Source organism: Eumetopias jubatus, unplaced genomic scaffold, assembly GCF_037043125.1.
Source record: "Eumetopias jubatus isolate StellerSeaLion01/CBP00866 unplaced genomic scaffold, mEumJub1_p1.0 scaffold_4, whole genome shotgun sequence".
Lineage (NCBI taxonomy): Eukaryota > Metazoa > Chordata > Mammalia > Carnivora > Otariidae > Eumetopias > Eumetopias jubatus.
In genome coordinates, this window is record NW_028274810.1 from 49,864,172 (window position 1) to 49,886,219 (window position 22,048).

The 22,048-nt window shown below is 33.9% G+C and overlaps 1 protein-coding gene across 3 annotated transcripts in view; it reads right to left on the reverse strand.

The window, feature by feature from the left end:
- The window catches only part of LRRC7 (leucine rich repeat containing 7), a 317,511-nt gene that overhangs the window by 256,942 nt on the left and 38,521 nt on the right, over window positions 1-22,048 (reverse strand). For all 3 annotated transcript variants that reach the window (XM_088022969.1, XM_028102462.2, XM_088022968.1), the window contains exon 3: window positions 8,261-8,339. In XM_088022969.1, coding sequence (XP_087879095.1) covers window positions 8,261-8,339 — 79 coding nt within the window. The remainder of the gene's footprint in view (window positions 1-8,260; window positions 8,340-22,048) is intronic.

Below are 22,048 nucleotides of genomic sequence, written 5' to 3' on the forward strand. Positions count from 1 at the left end.
CTCACTTATCAATATTACCATTTCCAGAGGAATGTACAAGGAGTGGTGAGGAAGAAGATATTCCTTAGTAAGCTAGATAAACTTGATGAAGATAACAATCATGGGTTGTCTTTATCCTCCTGCAAGCTCTTCAGTGAAATCCAGCATTTACCCTAAGTTAGGGAGCTCTCAATAATGAATGACTTTACTACCCAAAAGTAATGTACTGAATAGAGTACTGGGTGTTATACGCAAACAATGAATCATGGAACACTACATCAAAAAACTAATGATGTAATGTATGGTGATTAACATAACATAATAAAATTTTTAAAAATGTAAAAAAAATATTTATAAAAAGTAATTTTAAAAAAAAGTAACTGATGGGCCTCCTGGGTGGCTCAGAGGGTTGGGCGTCTGCCTTGGACTCGGGTTGTGATCTCAGAGTCCTGGGATTGAACCCCATGTCAGGCTCCCTGCTTGGTGGGGAGCCTGCTTCTCTTTCTCCCTCTACTGTTCCCCCGGCTTGTGCTCTCTCGCTCTCTCTGTCAAATAAATAAACAAAATCTTAAAAAAAAAAGTAACTGAGGTTTTCTACATCGGACTGATCTAATAAAGAATTCAAAGAAGAAATGTTTTATGTATATTGGTAAATAATTCTCTCTCCAGTAAAGAAACACATTCACTAATCACTTAAATTAAAATGGCATATTCAAACTACACAAAAAAAGTATAATAAAACAGACACCCATATAGTTTAGTGGTGGAGCACGTGGGCATTGATGTTATAAGACCTGGGTTTGAATCACAGTTCTTTCAATTGTGATCTCTGTGACCTTTATAAATCTTTGCAAGACTCAATTTCCTTATTTGTAAAATGATGATACTATTATCCACTTCCAGAGTTGCTTTAGTGATTAAATGATTACCTCCCCCATAGTAAGAACTCAGTAAATGAGAGCAATTGTATTACTTGTCCTTGGTATTACTTTTATTCTGATCTTTCAATATTAACTAAAATACTAATTTAAATACTTTTATTAATCCTACCTTTATTGTTACAATAGGCAAATTAAGATTGGCTACCGACATCCTGGTTTCATCATTTTTTTCTAATTGCATTTACTTTAGAAGTTAAACGAAAACATATTATAGACATTTGACCCCTAATATAACAGTTAAACCAAATTACATTATGAAATGCACATTACATTATGAAACCCATAAACTGTGATCAAGAAGCCAATGTCAAATCTCTACTCTAACTGAAAAGATATGTTACATCTACATATTTTTATTTACACATTGTAAAATTATAAAATAAATATAATAATATTATAGAATATTTGGAATATAAGGAGAAAAGAAAAATACTGCTCATAATTCTATTTTCTTAACACAACCATCATTATCATTTCATGTATTTTAAATCTAGTTTCCAATTAAATGTTTTAATACCACTGCAAAATTGTATCATGATTTCTACCTTTACTTTGTAATTATCTTTCAATTTTGCTGTATAATCAGAGCAACTACATAATCTATCATTCAAACTAGGACATTTTTGAGAGTTAAAAATGAACTATTATTAATCATGTCACATCAAGAGCAGTAAACTGGGATGACTTGAGCAAACAGAGACATAGGGTTACCCTATATATAATCTTTGTATCCATCCAGTAGATATGCCATAGTTTATTAGCTATGTCCTTATTGTTATGCATTAAAATGTGTCAAAATTTTCAAAATGTATTTTTTAATTTAAACCAAAATCAAATGTTTCTTCAGAATTGGTGAACTACAGTGAAAGGATCCCAGGAACTTAAATGCTATCTTCATGTGTTTCTATCTGTAAAAGGGTATGTAGATAATGTTTACCTACTTTATGAGGTTGCTGTAAAGATGAAAATGAGATAACATATCTAAAAGTCTGAGACATGAAAGTCTGAGACATGATAGACTCACAGTAAATGTTGGTTCATACTTTTCTCATTAAGCAGTTGTTTTCAGTTTTATTATGATAATTTTCACCACTGACTTGGGTAAGGCATCCAGAATATACTATAAAGTTCATATTTAAAACTAAAACTAAGATGACAATACTCAGAACTATAATTATTTTATTCCAGGGTCTTCATGACTTACTACTTCATAGAATTAAGTCAAAGAAAATGAACAGAAAAGCAAAAGAAAAACCAATGAAACTCAAATATGGCTTTTTGAAAAGAGCAACAAAATTGACTAGATCTCTAGTCAGACTGATAAAGCAAAAAAAAAAAGAAGAAGAAGAAGACACAAATTATGAATGCTAGGAATGAAAGAGAGAGCACCACTAGAGAACCCACAGATATTAAAGGGTTGATAAAAGAACATTATAAAAAAATTGGATGCCAATAAATTTGAAAACTTATATGAATGTACAAATTCTTGAAAATCACCAACTATCAAAGATCACTCAAGGAAAAACAGGTAATTCGAATAACCCTATAGTTATGGAAATTAAATTTGTAATTAAAAACTTTCCTGTCAAGAGAAGTCCAGGCTCAGAGGACTGTACTGGCAAATTCTACCAATACTTAAGGAGGAAATAATCCCAATTCTATACAAACTCTTATAGAAAATAGAAGAGAATGTTTCCCAACTATTTTTATGAGGCTAGTTTTACCCTGTTACCAAAACCAGGCAAAGAAATTATAAGAAAAGAAATTTCAGGTTAATATGCTTCATGAATATAGATAAGAAAATCTTATACAAAATATTAGCAAACCAATTAATTTATTAAAAAATAATAGCCATTAATTTATTTAAAAAAGTATTTAATACTTCCTGATCAAGTAAGGTTTATTCCTGAAATGCAAATTTGGATCAACATTCAAAAAACATTCAATGTATCATTGAATCACCATATCATTCAGTGTATCATTGAATCCCCATATCATTACACCAAAAAAGAAAAAAAAAAAGCATGTCATCATGTCAATATATGTTTAAAAAAAAAAGAGCTTTGACAAAATTCAATATCCATTGATAATGAAAAGTCTCAGCAAACCAGATATCAAATATGTGGTGGACAGATTCCAAGGTGACCTCCATGACCCTCACTTCCTGATGTTCATGATCTTGTATAATTTTCCTTTAAGTGTGATAAGACTTGTGACTTGCTTCTAATCAATGGAATATGGAAAATATGAGATGTCACTTCATAACTATATTACATAATACTGTCTTGCTAGAATATTAACTCTACTCAGCTGCTGAGTGAAAGTGTGAATGCTTTCTCCTTAAGTTGGGAACAAGGCAATGTCTCTTTTAACCTCCTTTATTCAACATTGTACAGGAGATCTTATCCAGTACAATAAAGAAATAAAAAGAATAGAAAGAAAGAAAGAAAGAAAGAAAGAAAGAAAGAAAGAAAGAAAGAAAGAAAGAAAGAAAGAAAGAAAATAAATAAAAAGCACATAGGTTGAAAATGATGTAAAAAAAACCAAAACTGTCTACATTCACAGGTGACATGATAGTCCACATAAGAAATAGCCACAAATCTACAAAACATCTACTAAAATAAGTGAATTTAGTGAGATTGCAGGATATACAATTGATAAAGAAAAACTGATTATATTTCTATATACTAACAATAAATAATTGAGTAATGGAACAATCTTTTGCAATTGCACAAAAAACATGAAATACTTGGAACAGGATGAATGAATCATATACAAGATTCATATGCTGAAATCTACAAAGCATTGATAAAGGAAATTTTATTTTATTATTATTATTTTAAAGATTTCTACTTATTTACTTGACAGAGAGAGAGCACACTAGGCAGAGCAGCAGGCAGAGGGAGAGGGAGAACAGGCTGCCCGCTGAGCAGAGAGCCCAGCAGAGAGAGCCCGACATGATGCTGGATCCCAGGACTCTGGGATCACTACCCAACCTACAGAGCCACCCAGGCACCCTGATAAAAGAAATTTTAAAAGATATAAGTAACTTTAGAGATATATTATTCTCAGGAATAGGAATATTCAATATTTTTGAGATGCTAATTCTGCCCAAATTGATTTATAGATTCAATGTAATCTCTATTAAAATTCCAGAAGGATTTTACATTTTTGTAGACAATAGCAAGCTGATTATAAAATTTATATGGAAAAGCAAAAGGTATAGATAGCCCAAATAATTCTGATAAAGAAGAATAAAGTTTAAGGACTCACATTCTTTGATTGTATGAATTACACCATAAAGCTATAGTAATTAAGACAGTATGGAATTGATATAAGAATAAGCATATAGATTAATGGACAAAATGGAAAATTCAGAAATGGATCCAAACACATATGATCAATTGATTTACAAAAAAATAGTACTCAGGTAATTTTATGAAGAAAGGATAATTTTTTCAACAAATGGTAATGGAATAAATGGATATCCATATGCAAACAAACAAGCTAGCAAACAAGCAGGGGGAGGGAACAGAGAGGGAGGGAGGACAAGCAGACTCTGAGCTGAGCAGGGAGCCTGATGTAGGCTTGATCCCACTACCCTGAGATCATGACCTGAGCTGAAATCAAGAGCCTGATGCTCAACTGACTGAGCCATCCAGGTGCCCCTAAAATTTAGCTTGAAATAGATCATAGACCTAAGTGTAAAGCCTAAACTACAAAAGTTCCAGAGGAAAGCATAGGGAAAAATCTTTAAGACTATGAATTTAGCAAAGATCACTTATACAGGAAGAAGCATAAACCCAATAAAATAATATATGATTAAAATCTTCTCTTTGAAAGCCACTATTTTAAAAATGAGAAGATTTACCTCTGAAACAAATAATACATTTTATGTTAAAAAAAAAAAAGAAGAAGATAGGAGGAAGGGAAAAATGAAGGGGGGAATTTGGAGGAGGGGAGAGGAACCATGAGAGACGATGGACTCTGAGAAACAAACTGAGGGTTCTAGAAGGGAGGGGGGCGGGGGGATGGGTTAGCCCGGTGATGGGTATTAAAGAGGGCACGTATTGCATGGAGCACTGGGTGTTATATGCAAACAATGAATCATGGAACACTACATCAAAAACTAATGATGCAATGTATGGTGATTAACATAACATAATAAAACTAAAAAAAATATATAAATGAGAAGATAAGTCATAGGAGTAATTATTTGCATACAAATAAAGGACTTTTAGCCAGAATACATAAAGAATTCTTTTTTAAAAAAAAAGATTATTTAGGGCGCCTGGGTGGCTCAGATGGTTAAGCGTCTGCCTTCGGCTCAGGTCATGATCCCAGGGTCGTGGGATCGAGTCCCGCATCCGGCTCCCTGCTCCTTGGGAGCCTGCTTCTCCCTCTGCCTCTCTCTCTCTCTGTCTCTCATGAATAAATAAATAAAATCTTAAAAAAAAAAGATTATTTATTTGTGAGAGACAGAGAACACAAGCAAGGAGGAGGGGCAGAGGAAGAAGGAGAAGCAGACCTCCCACTGATCAGGGAGCCAGGTGCGGGGCTTGATTCCAGGACCCTGGGATCATGACCTGAGCCGAAGGCAGAGGCTTAACCAACTGAGCCACCCGGGTACCCCCAGAATTCATATAATTCAATAATAATAAGAAAAGGCAATAAAAATGAACAAGAGATGTGGGGCATCTGGGTGGTGCAGTCAGCTAGACATCTGAGTCTAAGTTTCATTTCAGGTTGTGATCTTGGGGTCATGAGATGGGGCCTGATTCCGGCTCCATGCTAAGCATGGAGTTTGTTTGAGACTCTCCCTCTCCCTCTGCACCTCTCTCTGGGCATTCTCTCTCTCTAAAATAAATAAATAAACCTTTAAAAAAAATGAACAAGAGATTTGAACTTTTACTGAAGAAGCAATACAAATTGTAAATAATACATGAAAATGAAAACATGTTACCTGGACATTAAAAATGTAAATTAAAACTACAGTGAAGTGCCACAATGAGGTATGTTGGTAAAAATAGAAAAAAAAAACAAACCTGATAGCACCAAATTCTTTTTTTTTAATTTATTTATTTGACAGCACAAGCAGGGGGAGCAGCAGAGGGAGTGGGAGAAGCAGACTCCCCACTGAGCAGGGAGTCAGACTTGGGGCACAATCTCAGGACCCCTGGATCACAACCTGAGTGGAAAGCAGACTCTTAACCAACTGAGCCACCCAGGTGCCTGGATAGCACCAAATTCTGATAAAGATGAAGAACAACAGATACTCTAATAAACTGCTGATGGTAAAGACAATGGGGTAGCTGTTTTGGAAAAAGATTTGAAAATTTCTTATAGGTTAAGCATACATGCACCATATTACCCAGTATACCACTCCTAGGTGTTTACCCAATAGAAAACATATGCTGAATCAAACATCCTAAATGTCTATCAATTGATGAATAGATAATAAATTGTGGTATTTCCATACAATGGAATATTACCTAGAAATAAAAAGGAATGTAATACCGATTCTTGAACCAATGTGGATAAATCTCAAAATCACTGTGTTAAGTGAAAGAAGTCAGACACAAAAGTATGAAACCATTTATATGACATTTTGGAAAAAGCAAAACCATGGGTATAGAAATCAGAGAAGTGGATAATTGAGCTGAGGGAACTTTTTGAGGAGATGAAAATAGTCTATATCTTAGTACGGTGGTGGTGCACAACTGTATACATTTGTCAAAATTCACTGAGCCATACAGCTAAAAGGTGAATTTTACTGTATATGAAGTATATCTTTAAAAATCTTTTAAAAAGAAGGAAGGAATCCAGAGACACAGCCAATAAAACTATAGTTTTGAAGCTTCATAAAGATATAAATTATCATCTGATTTCCACTTCCAAAGACCTTATCATGATTTCTAAATAAGATGAGCTATTAGGATTAAAGAACTAGAAGTCAAAACAATTCATCATCTGCTCTGGATTATGATTTAAGTCAAGGATATGTTTGTAGTCCTGATGTGAAAAGTTCGTAATGTCTACTCTTTGTTGAGAGAATTGCATTCTGCTTTAAGAGTTTTGAAAAATACTTTTCACCGTTTTTTTTCTCTTCCATATTCTACTTTTGAGGTAGAAAAGTTGTTCTCTTTCAAATACATTTTATTTCTTGATGTTCCACACTTTCTACTAAAGGCCTTAAATTATTTTACATACAATTCACTGTAAAGATCTCTATCTAAACTTTATCTCCTTCTTTTATATTCTGTTCCTAGTCTCATCTACAGCCTCTTCTCATGACCCATAGAGAAACAGCCTCTTCTCAACTGTACTGATGAAAAATTTCCCTTCATACTCCCTTTGATAAATTTCCTTTGTTCTTCTAAAAAACACTCCACTCATTAAATGCCTTTCCAGTGGGCTTCAGTTTTTCCCAGTCTCCCCAATTTAATATAAACAGATCACTTAAGGTTTTTTCTCAAATCCTACTGTGAGTTTTTGTATAATTATAATGTTAGTCTTACTGAGACTCATTATCTGCATCCCAATACCACTGATTTGTTTCAACCTCTTCCAGATATTGCTGCTACTGTCCTTCCAGGTTTTATGTCCACTTCTATTGTTAAGTGACTTTAACATTCAGATTTGTGACTTATCCAATCCATTCACTCCAATGTTTCTTGACCTATTTGATAGCACAGCACACACCATCCCTATGACATAACTATAATTTGCCAACATTGACACATGCTGGGTCTCATCTTCCCATGGCATTTCTCTACTAACCGATCATAAGCCACAAATGCCCCATTTCTGATCACAACAACTTTACCATCCAAGTCTTCCATTCTGTTATCCTCATAGAATTCTCTTTCCACTCTTCCTTGTACACAAATTGTCCCTTTTTCTGGTTATACTTAATTCATTTTCCAACTGGAACTACATGATCAGCTATTTTCATGCACCTATCAATATCTCAAACTCTTGTACTCTCTTGAACTTTCATTAGATCCTCGATGTTCATTTTCTACCAAGATCATAACTAATAACTGTTTCTTTCATTTCAGTGCTCTTTCATGGAATGTTGCCTGAGAACCACAGAATGATGACATAGTTAACTTCAAAGTAATGCCATCTTGTGCCAGTTAGACCTTCATCATTATTCAGCTATGTTTTTAATCATCTTTTGTTAAACTATTCTGATCTGATTATTTTTCATCATCCTATTAAATTGAATTTTAAATGCAGTATTTAAAATTCATTTATTATGTGAATTTCCTTTATCTGGGTACATTATTATCCAACGGAAACATAAATATAAATAAAGTGTAATCATTCATACTCACTTAGAAATGGGATTGACACTGGCTTCAATAATTGTTAAACACTTACAGCACTTAATGTTTTCTGGAAATTCTTGTACACCTAAAATGTAAAGAAAAAAAAAGCACATGAAAATGTACCAGCAAAAATTATTTAAATTATAGTTCTAATATTAAGAATAATTTAAAAAACTATGAATTAATATACAGTATAGATATAGTATCAATACATCATTAAGATAATCATTTAAGTAAGTATAATACTGTACTAATATATTAGTGTTACATAATAATGTTACATAATATATACATATTAAAAATAATATATACATTTTAAAAATAAAATTTAAATTTAAGTAATATTTTATCACAGTAATAGTAGGAAATTGGATATAAAATTGAAGACAATTGTATATTCGGCATAAGACAGATCTTGGGTCTATACTAATTAAAGCAATAAAATTAATTAGGTATTTGGTCATTAAGTGCTGCTACTGGGAGAAGGGGATATCAGCAGATATAAAGAAAACAGATGACAAAATATTTGTTTCTTTTATTTTATAAGATGGAAAGATTGAACACATGCATGTGAAAATATCTAAGGATATATCACAAAACCAGTATATATTCTCAAATTAATGTGGGTCTCTAACAAATTTTATGCAGTTCTTCCTTGTTCATTGCAGACTGTAGTTCTGCATCTGCCTGAAAGGGTCAAGAGGTGAGCAGCTCTTCCTTGGGTCCTCTCTGGAGTCTCTCAGATAGCCAGCCTGGCTCATCGCCCTTGGAGAACTGCTCATCTGCTGTCAAAGTTGTGCTGTAGGCTATGTGACAGAAAAACATAGGTCTTTCTACAAAACTGAAAATCAGTAAGCCACAAACCTAACCCATAAATGTGAGGGTCAGAGAAATAAGAGATGTGGAGGATATTTCAATTGATACAAGTGAATCAAATATAGTAGGTCCTATAAAAGAAGAGAAAGCAGAAATATGAAGTTATCCCTATATGCCTGCAGTACTACCTGCTCTACATTTTTGAAATTATTATTAAGGGTGTAAAAATTTCCATAAAGAACTAGTCCTGCTCACTACTTCATATCTGACAAAAGGATAAGAAACATTTTGCAGTAGGTTTTTGTTGAACTTTTTCATGATAGATACACAGGAAAGAAAACCTTCCACCTTACTAGATTCCATTGACCTAGACCACCATGTCCACAAAACCTTGAAGCCCAGTGAAGCAGCAAGAAGATAGTCAAAGCAAGACAGGTCACTTATCCACTGCAAATGAAGGGTATAAAAGACAATATGGGGATGTTTCTCATGTTTTTTCTCCCTACATGAAATTTCATCAGAAACTATGCTGTCCTAAAGTTATTGCTGAAGTATTTCAGCTTCTTAATAAGAACCGAAGGAAGTGTAAAAGCTGCATTATGTACAAATTGAATGAGAAAAGCCAATTTTCTTTTTTGGAAAGGCCATAATACCTACAGATACTTCATTAACTAGACATTAATAAAATGGCAAAGAAGTCAGTAAGTCAATTCTTGAGATGTCCTCAACATTTTCCCTTAGTATTTATATTTACTTTGGATATCAGCAAACAACAGGGGGATAAGACTTCATCTACCCCTTTACCTTTTTCTGTTTGATTAACAATTTGGACTTATTGCATACTGGCGTACCTTGTGCCTTATCTGTACAGGTGCTTGCCTTAGAATGAATTTTCCTTAAGTTATGTATAAACCAAGACATGGAAACAGAAGCAAATTAAAAAATGATTTTAAGAAAAACACTGTAATTCTTTATCTTTGACTGAAAATGGAATTCCCTGTTGTGTGAAAATACTACTAAATTGTTTGTTTAAAAACTTTTATTATGTTGTTTGCAGTTCAAACTTAAAGTTGTTCAAAGCAGAGTCTACTCAATTAAGATGGAATCCCATCTTCACTTACTGGCTGGATAACCTTATGAAAATCACTTAAATGTTCTATGTCTTAGTTTCCTACTTTGAAAATCGGTGATTGTACGAATGGTTTCAAAGAGAGTTGCGGTGAGGATAGAGAGATAAAGCAGATAAAGTAATTGGCACAAAGTGCTGCATAAATGTTATCTATAATTATTAGAAATACAGTTGACCCTTGAACAACATAGATTTGAACAGTAAGGGTCCACTTATACATGAATTTTTTTCAATAAATACATGCAGTACTGTAAATGTATTTTCTTTTTTTTTTAAGATTTTATTTATTTATTTGAGAGAGAGAAGAGAGAGAGCATGAGGGGGGGAGGGTCAGAGGGAGAAGCAGACTCCCTGCTCAGCAGGGACCCCGATGCGGGACTTGATCCTGGGACTCCAGGATCATGACCTGAGCCGAAGGCAGTTGCTTAACCAACTGAGCCACCCAGGCGCCCAGTAAATGTATTTTCTTAACATTTCTCTTGCTTACATGGTTGTAAGAATACAGTATTAATACATTTAATATACAAAATATGTGTTAATTGGCTAATTAATATACAAATTATGTGATAAGGCTTCCAGTCAACAGTAGGCTATTAGTAGTTAAGTTTTGGGAGAGTATAAAGTTATATGTGGATTTTCAACTGTGCAGGAGAATGGCACCCATAACCCCTGTGTTACTCAAGGGTCAACGGTAAATAGAAGCAGACTGTCTCAGTCAAGAAAGGAATCAAATATCAAAATGAGGTGGCTTGAGGTAATATATTTGTAAAATGTATCCACCTAAGAGAACAAAGCAAATAAGTAGGAATTAGTGTGCTGAAAGAATTTTCCAATATCTAAACAACATGTATCTGAGATAAATGCTCTAAAACGTTTCCAGGGAAACTTTACCATATGTACTAATATATGGGCCCTAGAGTTTAGGAAAAGTTCTAGAGCATATCTTTAACTCATAGTTCAATCTAAACATAAGAGGTAGTTTAGCAAAGAGTTAAAACCACAGGTTGGAAGCATGAACGAATCTCAGTGTTGTTACTTAACTAGCTATATAATCTTATATGATACAATATTTGAGCATCACTTATTCATTTCTTGTCTAATTCACAGGGTTGATCTGAGTATTAGATGGTAAGAAGGTAAAGCAATTAGTATCATGTCTGGCACTTAACAAGTGCCTAATATATACTAGATAAAATTCATGTATTAATAAGAGTTAAGGTAACTTACTCTTCTCTATGCCACTGTGTAAAATAACTTAATTCTCTTAATAATCTTGTGAAGAAGATATATTAGGCAATATTATTTTCATTTTATGGATGAAGAACCATACATTAACAAAGATTAGCTGACTTATATAAATACTAATGGGTATTTATAGATGAGAATGAGTACAGGTAGGAATTAATTCAATTTTTAAACACTATATCTTTTATTCCTTTTTACTTCATTATGTTCCTTCCTATTAAAATTATAACAGATTTGATTATAGAATCCACACCTTTATCAACCAATCTTTGTGACTGATCTGTCTGTTCCCTGAAACACAGTGTTTTCAATTTATAAAAAAGGTTATATTTGTGATGTGTGCATATACATATATATATGTATGTACACACACACACACATATTTTCTAACATGAACTTTGTTTTGATTTTCAAATATATTCATCCAGAAATAGAGGGATACATATTCTCCACTTTAACAACATATCTATTTTAACCACTTTTACTTGTGATAACTGTAGGAAATGCGGGGGTGGGGGTCAAGCATATTTAGACCATTACAATTCAAGTTCTACTCCCTGTTTTTCAGTTAAGACAACACATAAGCTTTCTAACACAAGCCTATAAGGAACTCTCTTCCAACGGTATTAAGAGCCCACTTTTGGGAATCTTGGAGGTTCAAGCTCATTATATTTAGACAAGATTCAAACCTAGGCTGAAAAAACAATGAGAATTGTACTCTAAAATAATTACATGGCAAAATATAGTCAAAATGGTGTATTTAGTCTTAAAAATGGACTATTGTTCTGTTCACAAATAACTGATAATACCAATAAATGTTTACCTTCTCAATCAAGACAGTATGGTAATATTTTCCCAATATGTTCACTTCAGTAACCATACCACAGAACTATTTTGAGTATGTTCACAGAAATACTGTCAAATGAGAAATGACATTTCTGCATCCTGAACTTAAAACAGAAACAAAACTTTCAATGTAATGGAATTAACCAAAGTTGCATTAACAGAATATTAATACCTTGAAGTAGAAAAGATATAATTGACTACTTTATCTGATTCTTTGCCCTTCCTTTTTTAAAAGAAATTAGATTGAAAAACTCCTGCTCAACTTTCAGTTATTCAAGAATTTATCCACTTTGTGGATTAGTCATTCTTGTTCTCTTTCCTGCTTCCTCCATTTGACCGTTACATATCTCTGTCATTCTTGCAGAGGGTGTGCAGAAGTAGGGAAAGAGGAGAATTCTGAAATCAATCAAATATGGATCTTTCCTGCCTAGCATGGTAGAAATTGAAAAATCATGGCTAAATTTAGATTTTAGATTATCTGGTTGTTTTTATTTGGACTACCTAATCTATTTCTAATGCAGATGACTAAGTCTTGACAGAATGATCTTAAACCTGTAAATATAATATAGATTTCAACTTTATTTAGTTATAAAAAAATTGGTGTCAAAATAAAAATACAAAACTAAATTGTCATTAAAATCTTAGGTTAGGCTTGGGCGCCTGGGTGGCTCAGTTGGTTAAGCGACTGCCTTCGGCTCAGGTCATGATCCTGGAGTCCCGGGATCGAGTCCCACATCGGGCTCCCTGCTCAGCAGGGAGTCTGCTTCTCCCTCTGACTCTCCTCCCTCTCATGCTGTCTCCCATTCTCTCTCTCTCAAATAAATAAATAAAATCTTTAAAAAAAAAAAATTTTAAAATCTTAGGTTAGGCTTTAAGTTGGTTTTAAGTTGACATTAAAGTATGAAAGCAAATGTTTTTCCCCATGCAATAGATAACTATGGAGTCTAAGTGAAGCAAACAATTTTGTCATTATCAAACATAGAGCCTAACAATAATAATAGCAACATTGATCCTTATGATCATAAATGAAAGACAAACCAGAATGTAAGACATTTATATAATATGTAAACTGTTTTTAACTCTTATTTTCTGAATATACTTATTTAATGTTACAATTTTTACCTGATCTCATCCACTCTCTCACCGAAATCCTGTCTAAATATCATCCAAATACATTTAAATTCTATCATCTGCATGAAAATTTATTCAACTAATTTAGTCCATGTCGTTCTCTCCTCTTAACACCTAGCATTTTAGATTATACTATGTCTGAAATTAAATAACACTAAGAAATGAGACATAGTACTTGCTTAGAAGTTGAGGAGTCACTGCTTTACCATCTTATTATATATAGCTTTCTGATATTTGGGTCACTAACTAATTATAAGATCCCTGAGAGAAAAGGGCCATTCATATATATATTTGACAAATATTTAAGTACCTACTGTGTTAGGAACTGTACTAAACATTGGGGATACAGCATCATAAAGGTGGATACATTCACTTCATTTGCAGAGCTTGTATTCTAGCAGAGGAATCTGTACAATAAAATGTAGTGATAATTAATATAAATATATAAAATTATATAGTATCTTAGCAATAAGAAGCACTATGGGAAAAGATATTTAGAGCAGAATGAAGAAGGATCAGAAACACCTGGGAATTTTAGGAATGCCTGAGTGGCTTAGTCAGTTAAGCGTCTGCCTTCAGCTCAGGTCATGATCCCAGGACCTTGGGATCAAGTCCCACATCGGCCTCCTTGATCAGTGGGGAGCCTATTTCTCCCTCTGCCTGCCGCTCCCCCTGCTTGTGCTCTCTCACTCTCTCTCTGACGAATAAATAAAATCTTAAAAAAAAAGAAGAAGGAACACCTGGGAATTTTGAAGTTAACTAGGGTGATTAGGGTAAGCCTCATTATTGGTTAGGAAGATGGCATTTGAGCAAGGACTTGAAAAAGTGAGAGAGATAGAGAAACAGATGTCTGGATGTCTGAAAGTGGAAAGTAAGAATGTTCCAGTCACAGGGAATAGATAGTGAAGATACTATAAGGCCTGAGTATGCCTGGTGTATTCTAAAAAAAAGCAAGGAGTCCAGAATGGTTAAAATACAGCAAAGAAGAGAAAAGTAGCAAAAAATTAAGTCAGAGAGGTAATAGGGGTGTGTATGCGGGGGGTAAGATGAGGGTATCTACTCATATGGGGTTTCTCAAGCCATTGCAAGGACTTTGGTTCTTACTCTAAATGAAATAAAGAAACATTGAAGGACATAAGTATAATTTGGTCTGATTTATAATTTAAGAGGACCACTCTGGTCCCTGAATAGGGTGGCCTTTCTAGGAGGAAAGCCAACTGGAGGCTTCTGTAAGTAAAGCATGAACAGAGTTGATGGTGGCTTACTGTGGGTGAGAGTAGTGGAAGGAGTGAGAAGTAAATGGGATCTGGATGTATTTTGAATGTAAGACCAATAAGATTTCCCGATAGATTAGATCTGGAGTATGAAAGAAAAAAGGAAATCAAGGATGAATCAAGGACTTTTTTGGCCCAAGCAACTTGAATGAAGGGGTTGGCCTTTAATTTAGATTAAAGGTATTTCAATATGTGAAATAGGTGTTAAAGATAAAGAGTCCACTTATGGACATGTATAATTTGAGATGTCTGTTAGACTTCTAAGAGGACATGTCAGGTAGGTATTTGTTTATGAACCTAGAGTTTAGGAGAGAGGTCAAGACTGTAGATCAAAATATTGGGGATTCATTATTATATAGATAGTATTAAAACCATGAGACAAAATGTGAACATCAATGATGTAAGATAATGAAGAAAGGAGGACCAAGAACTGAAGCATGAAGGACTCCAAAATGAGGATAGGAGGAATCAGCATACAAGACTGAACAAAGTCAATCAGACAGATGGGACAAAAAATAGTGAGTATTGACTCCTAAAAGCCAAATGAAGTACATGTGTTGACTAGGAAGAAGTGATCAGTTGTTTGAAATGATGCTGATAGGTCTAATGAAATGATGGCCAAAAACTGCCTATGGATTTAGTAATGCGGAGATCAGGGTGCCCCTGACTGGAATGATTTTGGAGGAGTAGTGGGCTTAAAGACTAGAATGATTTAAGAGAGGATGAGAGGAAAGAAATTATAGATAGAGCTTTTGCTGCAAGGGGGAAGGGGACATTCAGGAAAGAGGAGCCAAGAAGTTTTCTTTAGAATGGAAAAAATAACAGCATGTGTGTACACTGTTTAGAGTCAACAAACAGAATAAAAAATCTTAATGATGTCATAGAAAGCAAGGAGAATTGCTGGAGTGATATCCATGGGTAGGCAAGAGAGGGTGGTTATTCAGTGGAGAGACTGGCTCCAGGGATGAACAGGAATAGTCCATCTGTACTAACAGGTAGGAATCAGAGACTATGGGTACAGATGCTTGTGGATGGGTAGATATGATGGTAAGTCTTTGGGAAGTTATCATCTGAGAGCTTTAATTTTTTCAGTAGAGTAGAATCAGTAGCCACAAAGATGGGAGAGAAGATGTGGGAATTTGAAGGCAAAGGAGAACAAATGAAAAAATCACCAGAAGAGGAGAGTCAATGGACTAGGGAAGTATAACATGACTTTGGGGAAGTGTTAAGTTTGCACTTCAGATTTTTGATCATGAATTTAAGTGATATCGGTCAGTGTGATTGAATGGTTTTTCCAGATCCTTTTAGCAATAGGTAGACAGTTGGATTCAGCCAGGATTGTCATTTTACTGAGCAAGCAGACTGATATGAAAGGAGAAGGGGTGTCAAGGGTGTCATGTGATGAGACCACAGAATTCAAGCCATGCAAAGAGGGCAAAAGAAAACAAACAAAAAAGGCAAGGTTAGAAGGATACGTCAGAATATTAATAGATTGGTGGTTCTGATAAGGTTAAATGATGATTGGAGTTGTATAAGAAAGTGATCTGATCTGAAAGGGCACATGCACCCCAATGTTTATAGGAGCGATGTCCACAATAGCCAAACTATGGAAAGAGCCTAGATGTCCAACAACAGATGAATGGATAAAGAAGATGTGGTATAGATATATACAGTGGAATATTATGCAGCCATCAAAATATGAAATCTTGCCATTTGCAACAACATGGATGAAACTAGAGGGTATTATGCTAAGCGAAATAAGTCAATCAGAGAAGATAAGTATCATATGATCTCACTGATATGATGATTTTGAGAAACAAGACAGAGGATCATAAGGGAGGGGAGGGAAAATGAAACAAGACGAAACCAGAGAGGGAAACAAACCATAAGAGGCTCTTTCTACTCAAACATAATATAAAAGACTTCCTACAAATACCAAAATTTTGAACGAGTTAGTGCTCTCTCAAATGCATTAAAATTTATGTTTATTACTTATATATTTTGTATGAATCAGTACACATAATAGTTGTGGATAGTGCATGTTGACAGGCTTATCTTCCAAATTTCACAGATATCATCAGTCCAAATGATTCATTCTGGGATATAAGTGCCATTAGCTGATAAGAGACAAAAACAAAATGTTATATCTTGTATAAAATAAAGGAGGAAATATGTTTATGAGATTTTAATATTTTCATTTAATATTGTACTTTCATTGTGATACTGATTTTTATAATTTTTTTTCAATTTTGAGAAAACAGGCAGGCTATTTGTATATCTAGTAAATTGGATTAGATGTAGGAGCAGAAAAAAATGGAATTTATTGAGAAAATGTTATAAGCACTTTGCTTTATTTCATCTTCACAACAATTTTTTTAAAGTGGTTTGTTACTCCCATTTAACTAATGGAGAAACTGAGTCTCAGAGGCTAGCCAGAATTTGAAACCAGTTCAACTTTATTCCAAATACTATCAAACTTTACCTATGTGAAGCTGCCTCCATCAGATCTACAATTTAAACTACTTTGGGGTGTAAGTCTTAGCTATCCAAGATTGGCAATGTAGCATTTATAACAGAGTACTATATGTTGCATTTATTCCATATGTACTCTCTAGGGCAAATACAAACAACCCCAGCTTTCTGGAACTCTGAGTTTAGTGCACACTCAAGATTGACTATGTAGCATTTTTACATGGGGCACTGTACACTGCATTTGTTCTATAATTGCCTTCAGTCAAATTTCAGATGGTATCAACTTCCTGAAACTTTGAGTGTAGTGGTCAGGAATAAAGTTCCTTATTTCTGAATTTAATATATCTGCAACAAGTGCTATAAACCTAGTTCAGAATGTTTGTATTCTTTATATACTGTTCAGCTGATATTTATCAGAGGGAACAAATAAGTAGGGGCTACTCAAAATAGGCAGGGTATCAGTATGAATAAATTATAATTATGTCTAATAATAGAAGGGGTGATGGGAAAAACTACTATGTTACTAACAGAACTCTTCAAGTCTATCATTCTTATCTTGTGTAGAGGTAAGCAGCTACATGTACTAAAAAAATTTCAATAAGACAGCTCATGATGAACTCGAGTCAACCTGGAAAAGTTAAATTGCATTAATTACACCAATTTAAAGAAGATAATGCAATATGAAACATTCTTGGAACAATTTCCAACCAGAATGATTAAAATAAAATATTTTGATATATAAAAGGATAAATTATAATTTTATTTTGGAAAATTAGTTTGTGTATAAACCTACATTCCCCAAAGATATTTGGTAAATGAGGCAATACTTCACTGAGTAGGAAATAATGATTATAGAGAGATTTCAGAGGGACTAGCCTATTGCATATGAGAAAGCAAAAGCATTCAGCAATTAGGTTATTAAAATTGGGAGAAAATGTACACGTCAGTTACACCTTAAAAGAAAGAGAGAGGAAAAAAAAACAAGAAAAATAAACAGACTGGAACGGTTTGCTTTACCTCTAACCACTCTAGTGAAGAGAATCAAGAACTCAGTAGGAACATAAGCAAGGAGAATCAAAAGGTACTCCTGCAAGACTCTGCCTACTTTAGTGGCATTATAAAGAGAAAAACCAAGTGCAGGTAAGGTAATCAATAATTTAAGATAGTCATGCAATTGATTCTACCTTAGGGATATGTCTGGCAAAAATTTTGAGAAGTCTTTGTGACCTTGACCAACAATAAGTTGATTCACAGAGGAATCAATCTAACTTAGACAAAATGAGTTAAAAAGTGATACCTGATTGCCTCTCTCCCTTTCTCTCTCTACTTCAAAAACCAACATTCATAACAGTAAAAAGAACTGTTTAATAATCTTACTTCATATTTGACCAATGAATATTTCCTTCATTGTCAATCAACCAATTTATTGAGCACTTACTATGCCTGCATATTGATAGTGACTATTGAGGATCTAGAAACAGTGTATGGTGCAGCAGTTCTTATTCTCAAGGAGTTTATACTGATGCTGGGAGGGAGTACAGAGTAGTAGGGAGAGGGCTCACATGCTTCATTACCAGTTCGATTTTGTTCTTTTACAATTTTTCAGAATTTACAGAGACACAGAAGACAGGTTAATAATCACTCAGCTCAGAAAAGGCTCTGCTGTGACTTAAGGAAAAGTTATCAGTTCAGGTGACAGAGCTCAGAACAGACCTCAGAAGGATGAGGGTGTGAGGGCGGTTCCCTTTTTAAAAATATATATTTAATTATATTAACAGATTGTAAACTCCATCCCCTGAGGAGTAAGTGCTAGTGATACACATGAACATTGCTTATTGATTTTATTTCTTGATGAAGACATCAAAAAAAAAAAAAGTTAAAACTCCTGGCATTAGGCTGAGAAGGTGGCAAGAAAATAGACCTGGTATTTGTTGCCATGATAGTCTCTAATGGAAATACAGGGAGTCAATCCTCAGTTTATTTCAACACTGTAATCTTGGGTAGAAGCGGACTCTATAGAAAGGAAAGGTAGTCTTACAGTAAGGGAAGCGCTAGTGATTTGCAGATAAATAATCCGGTAAGAGTGTTGTAAGGGAGACATTTAATAGGGCAAAATACTAAGCTTTACTCTAAACAAATGGTCTAATGATTTGCCAGACACAAAAAAGCATATTTATTGTTAATTGATAACAACTGCATGGTAACATTTTCTCCCCAGCTCACATAAGGTAACCCAAAATAGATTTCCCTAAGAATTTATATACTTACTAATAGAGTCTCTGTTTCTCTTATGCTCAGATTTTTAAAGATTTTTATCATTTAATTGGTTATTCATATCTTCTTTTTCTAGAGTGTTTGAGAGAAACTCCCTCTCCTCACTGAAATTTGAGGATATTATTTGTCAGTGTTTTGCATGCATTGGGGAAAGGGTGGAATAATTGGCAAGTTAGTAAAACACATAATAATGCCTTCAACTCAGATTGCCTTTCATTTTAACTAACAATAGTGATTTTGCCCACTATGATGCTGTTCAAATCTGTTCTTGTACAGAAGTAAGTTTTAGAGGATGAGAGAAAAATCACTTAATTGCTGCAGAATTAAGAAGGGCTTTCATGTTAATTCATTTTCATTAAAGTCCTTAAATTATAGTATCAGTCTCTCTGAAGCTATGACAAATCAACAATCAGACTTAAAACTGAACCACTGCCTAATTAAACTTTATCATTCATTGTCTTGGTTTATCATATAAAACGATTTACTCTATTATGACTATGTATCAGCTCTACAAACAAGCATAGGCTATTTATTCAGAGATCACAATATCATAAAATGCATTTGTCTCTGACAGACATAAGATTCTTATTTTACTATTGAATTAAGATCTGAGGAATAAATGATAAAAGATCCATTGGCATGGAAAGTGATACATTTACCCATGGGTTGCTGCATGTAAATTTGGTAACAGAAAGACTTAAGAGAGGAAGGGTGATTTACATGCAGCATGAATGTTTCTTTATTGTCTCTCATCTCTCTCTGTCTCTCTCTATGTACCTATATATCTTAGGTAATTGTATATTGGGTAGTATTAGTGGATCCTTAGTGTGTACTCAATAACCAGAAGATGTGTATTTTTATTTTTTATTAGAAGCAAAAGGGAATATTTTAAAAATTGACAATATACTTGGCCACAACGTGAAAGTCAATAAATAATGAGATATCAGTAGCATCCAGACCATGTAGTCTGCAATATAGTTCAATAAAAATAAGGTGATGATTGAAAAAGCCCCAAATATATTAGAATACTAAAAGCAACTGAGTAAACCCTAAGAAAGGAGAAGGAACATAATAAAAATTGCTGCAGTAGGAAGTAAAAAGTAAAAACGATGGAAAATAAACAAACTAATAGAGAGCCTAACAAGCTTTATTAGAAAGATTAGTAAAGTAGAAAAACTTCTGGCAGGATGGATGATAGAAAAAGAAAAAACAGATGGCATGAGTAAACAACATCAGAAATAGAAAGGAAGAAATAGGCACAGATATGGCACAGATCTATAAAATGCATAAGAGAAGCCTATGAGCAATGCGTGACAATAAAATTAAATATCTAAATGATGGAATAGGTGATTTCCTAGGAAAGTATAACTTAAAAGATATATGACATAAAAGATATGAAGGTATAAGGATGGGAAAAAAAACTGTCATATGCAGAAAATATAACTTTATACATAGAAATTCAAAAGAATCTAGTGGTCATTATTCAGCACCATGGCTGAATATAAGATCAAGGTATCAAAATTAGTAATGTTTCCATATAACATCAACTAAAATTTTAAAAAAGTACTTAAAAAATGAACACAATATAAAACGAATAAACTGCTTAGAAATAAATTTAATAAAATGTGTTCAAGTGTCTCTTGAAGGAAATCACAAAACCTTATTGGAAGATACAAAATTAGACCTAAATAAAGGTTAATAGCGTATTCATAGATTAAACAATTCTCTTTGTGTAAAAGGGGTAAGGAATATTTCTCAGAATAAATGATATCTGAAATGTCTTTTAAAGGTGCCGAGGACTCTGGTTGAGGAGGTACAGCAGTGAGGAGGAAGGAATATTTTGGGCAGAGAAAATAGTATTGTTCCTTGCGTCACAAGTAACCACCTTATGCATTTGGGAACAATTTGGCATTACCTGAGAATGAAATGGAAGGGGATATGAGTTGGTTGGAGCTGTGGTTAGAGAGTTAGATGAAAGCTATTCATACAAATTGTGTGGATATCTTTTCGGTACACAATAGTTCACTTAAATAAAAAGCTTTTAATATAAAAGAGTATTTTTGAATTATGGAGGGAAAATGGTGAATCAGGATGTCAGGTGGCAGAAATGGATATGAAAAGTAAAGATTTGGGGCGACATGGACCATCAAGATCAGATTTAACCTCAGCCTCCAAGTGAATTAGTTTCATCATAAAAGGTCACTTATCAAATTCAAGGACATTTCAAGCAAATTTTTCCCTAGATTGACTAGTACTTGAGTGAGTCCCTGCCTCAGAATCAAACATTCTACTGTCGGTATCTAAATGCCAATACAGATTACATTCTCTCACACCTTGACTCCTCCACCAGGACTATTCCAACCTTTTCAATTGTGATGCTGACACTGCACTTATTTTTTCCTATCTACTCTTTCTTCCCTTGACAGATTCCCAAAGGATATATAATGTTCTTTAAGTAACTGACTAGGTCTCTGCCATAGAATTCAGGGACAGCTTTTGTAGGTATAATTTTGTTAAAGGACTGATATGTCAAAATCTTTTACTTTTCGCATAACTTCCATCAATGGCTGATATATCATCATGTTCATCAAACCTTTTGTACTATAC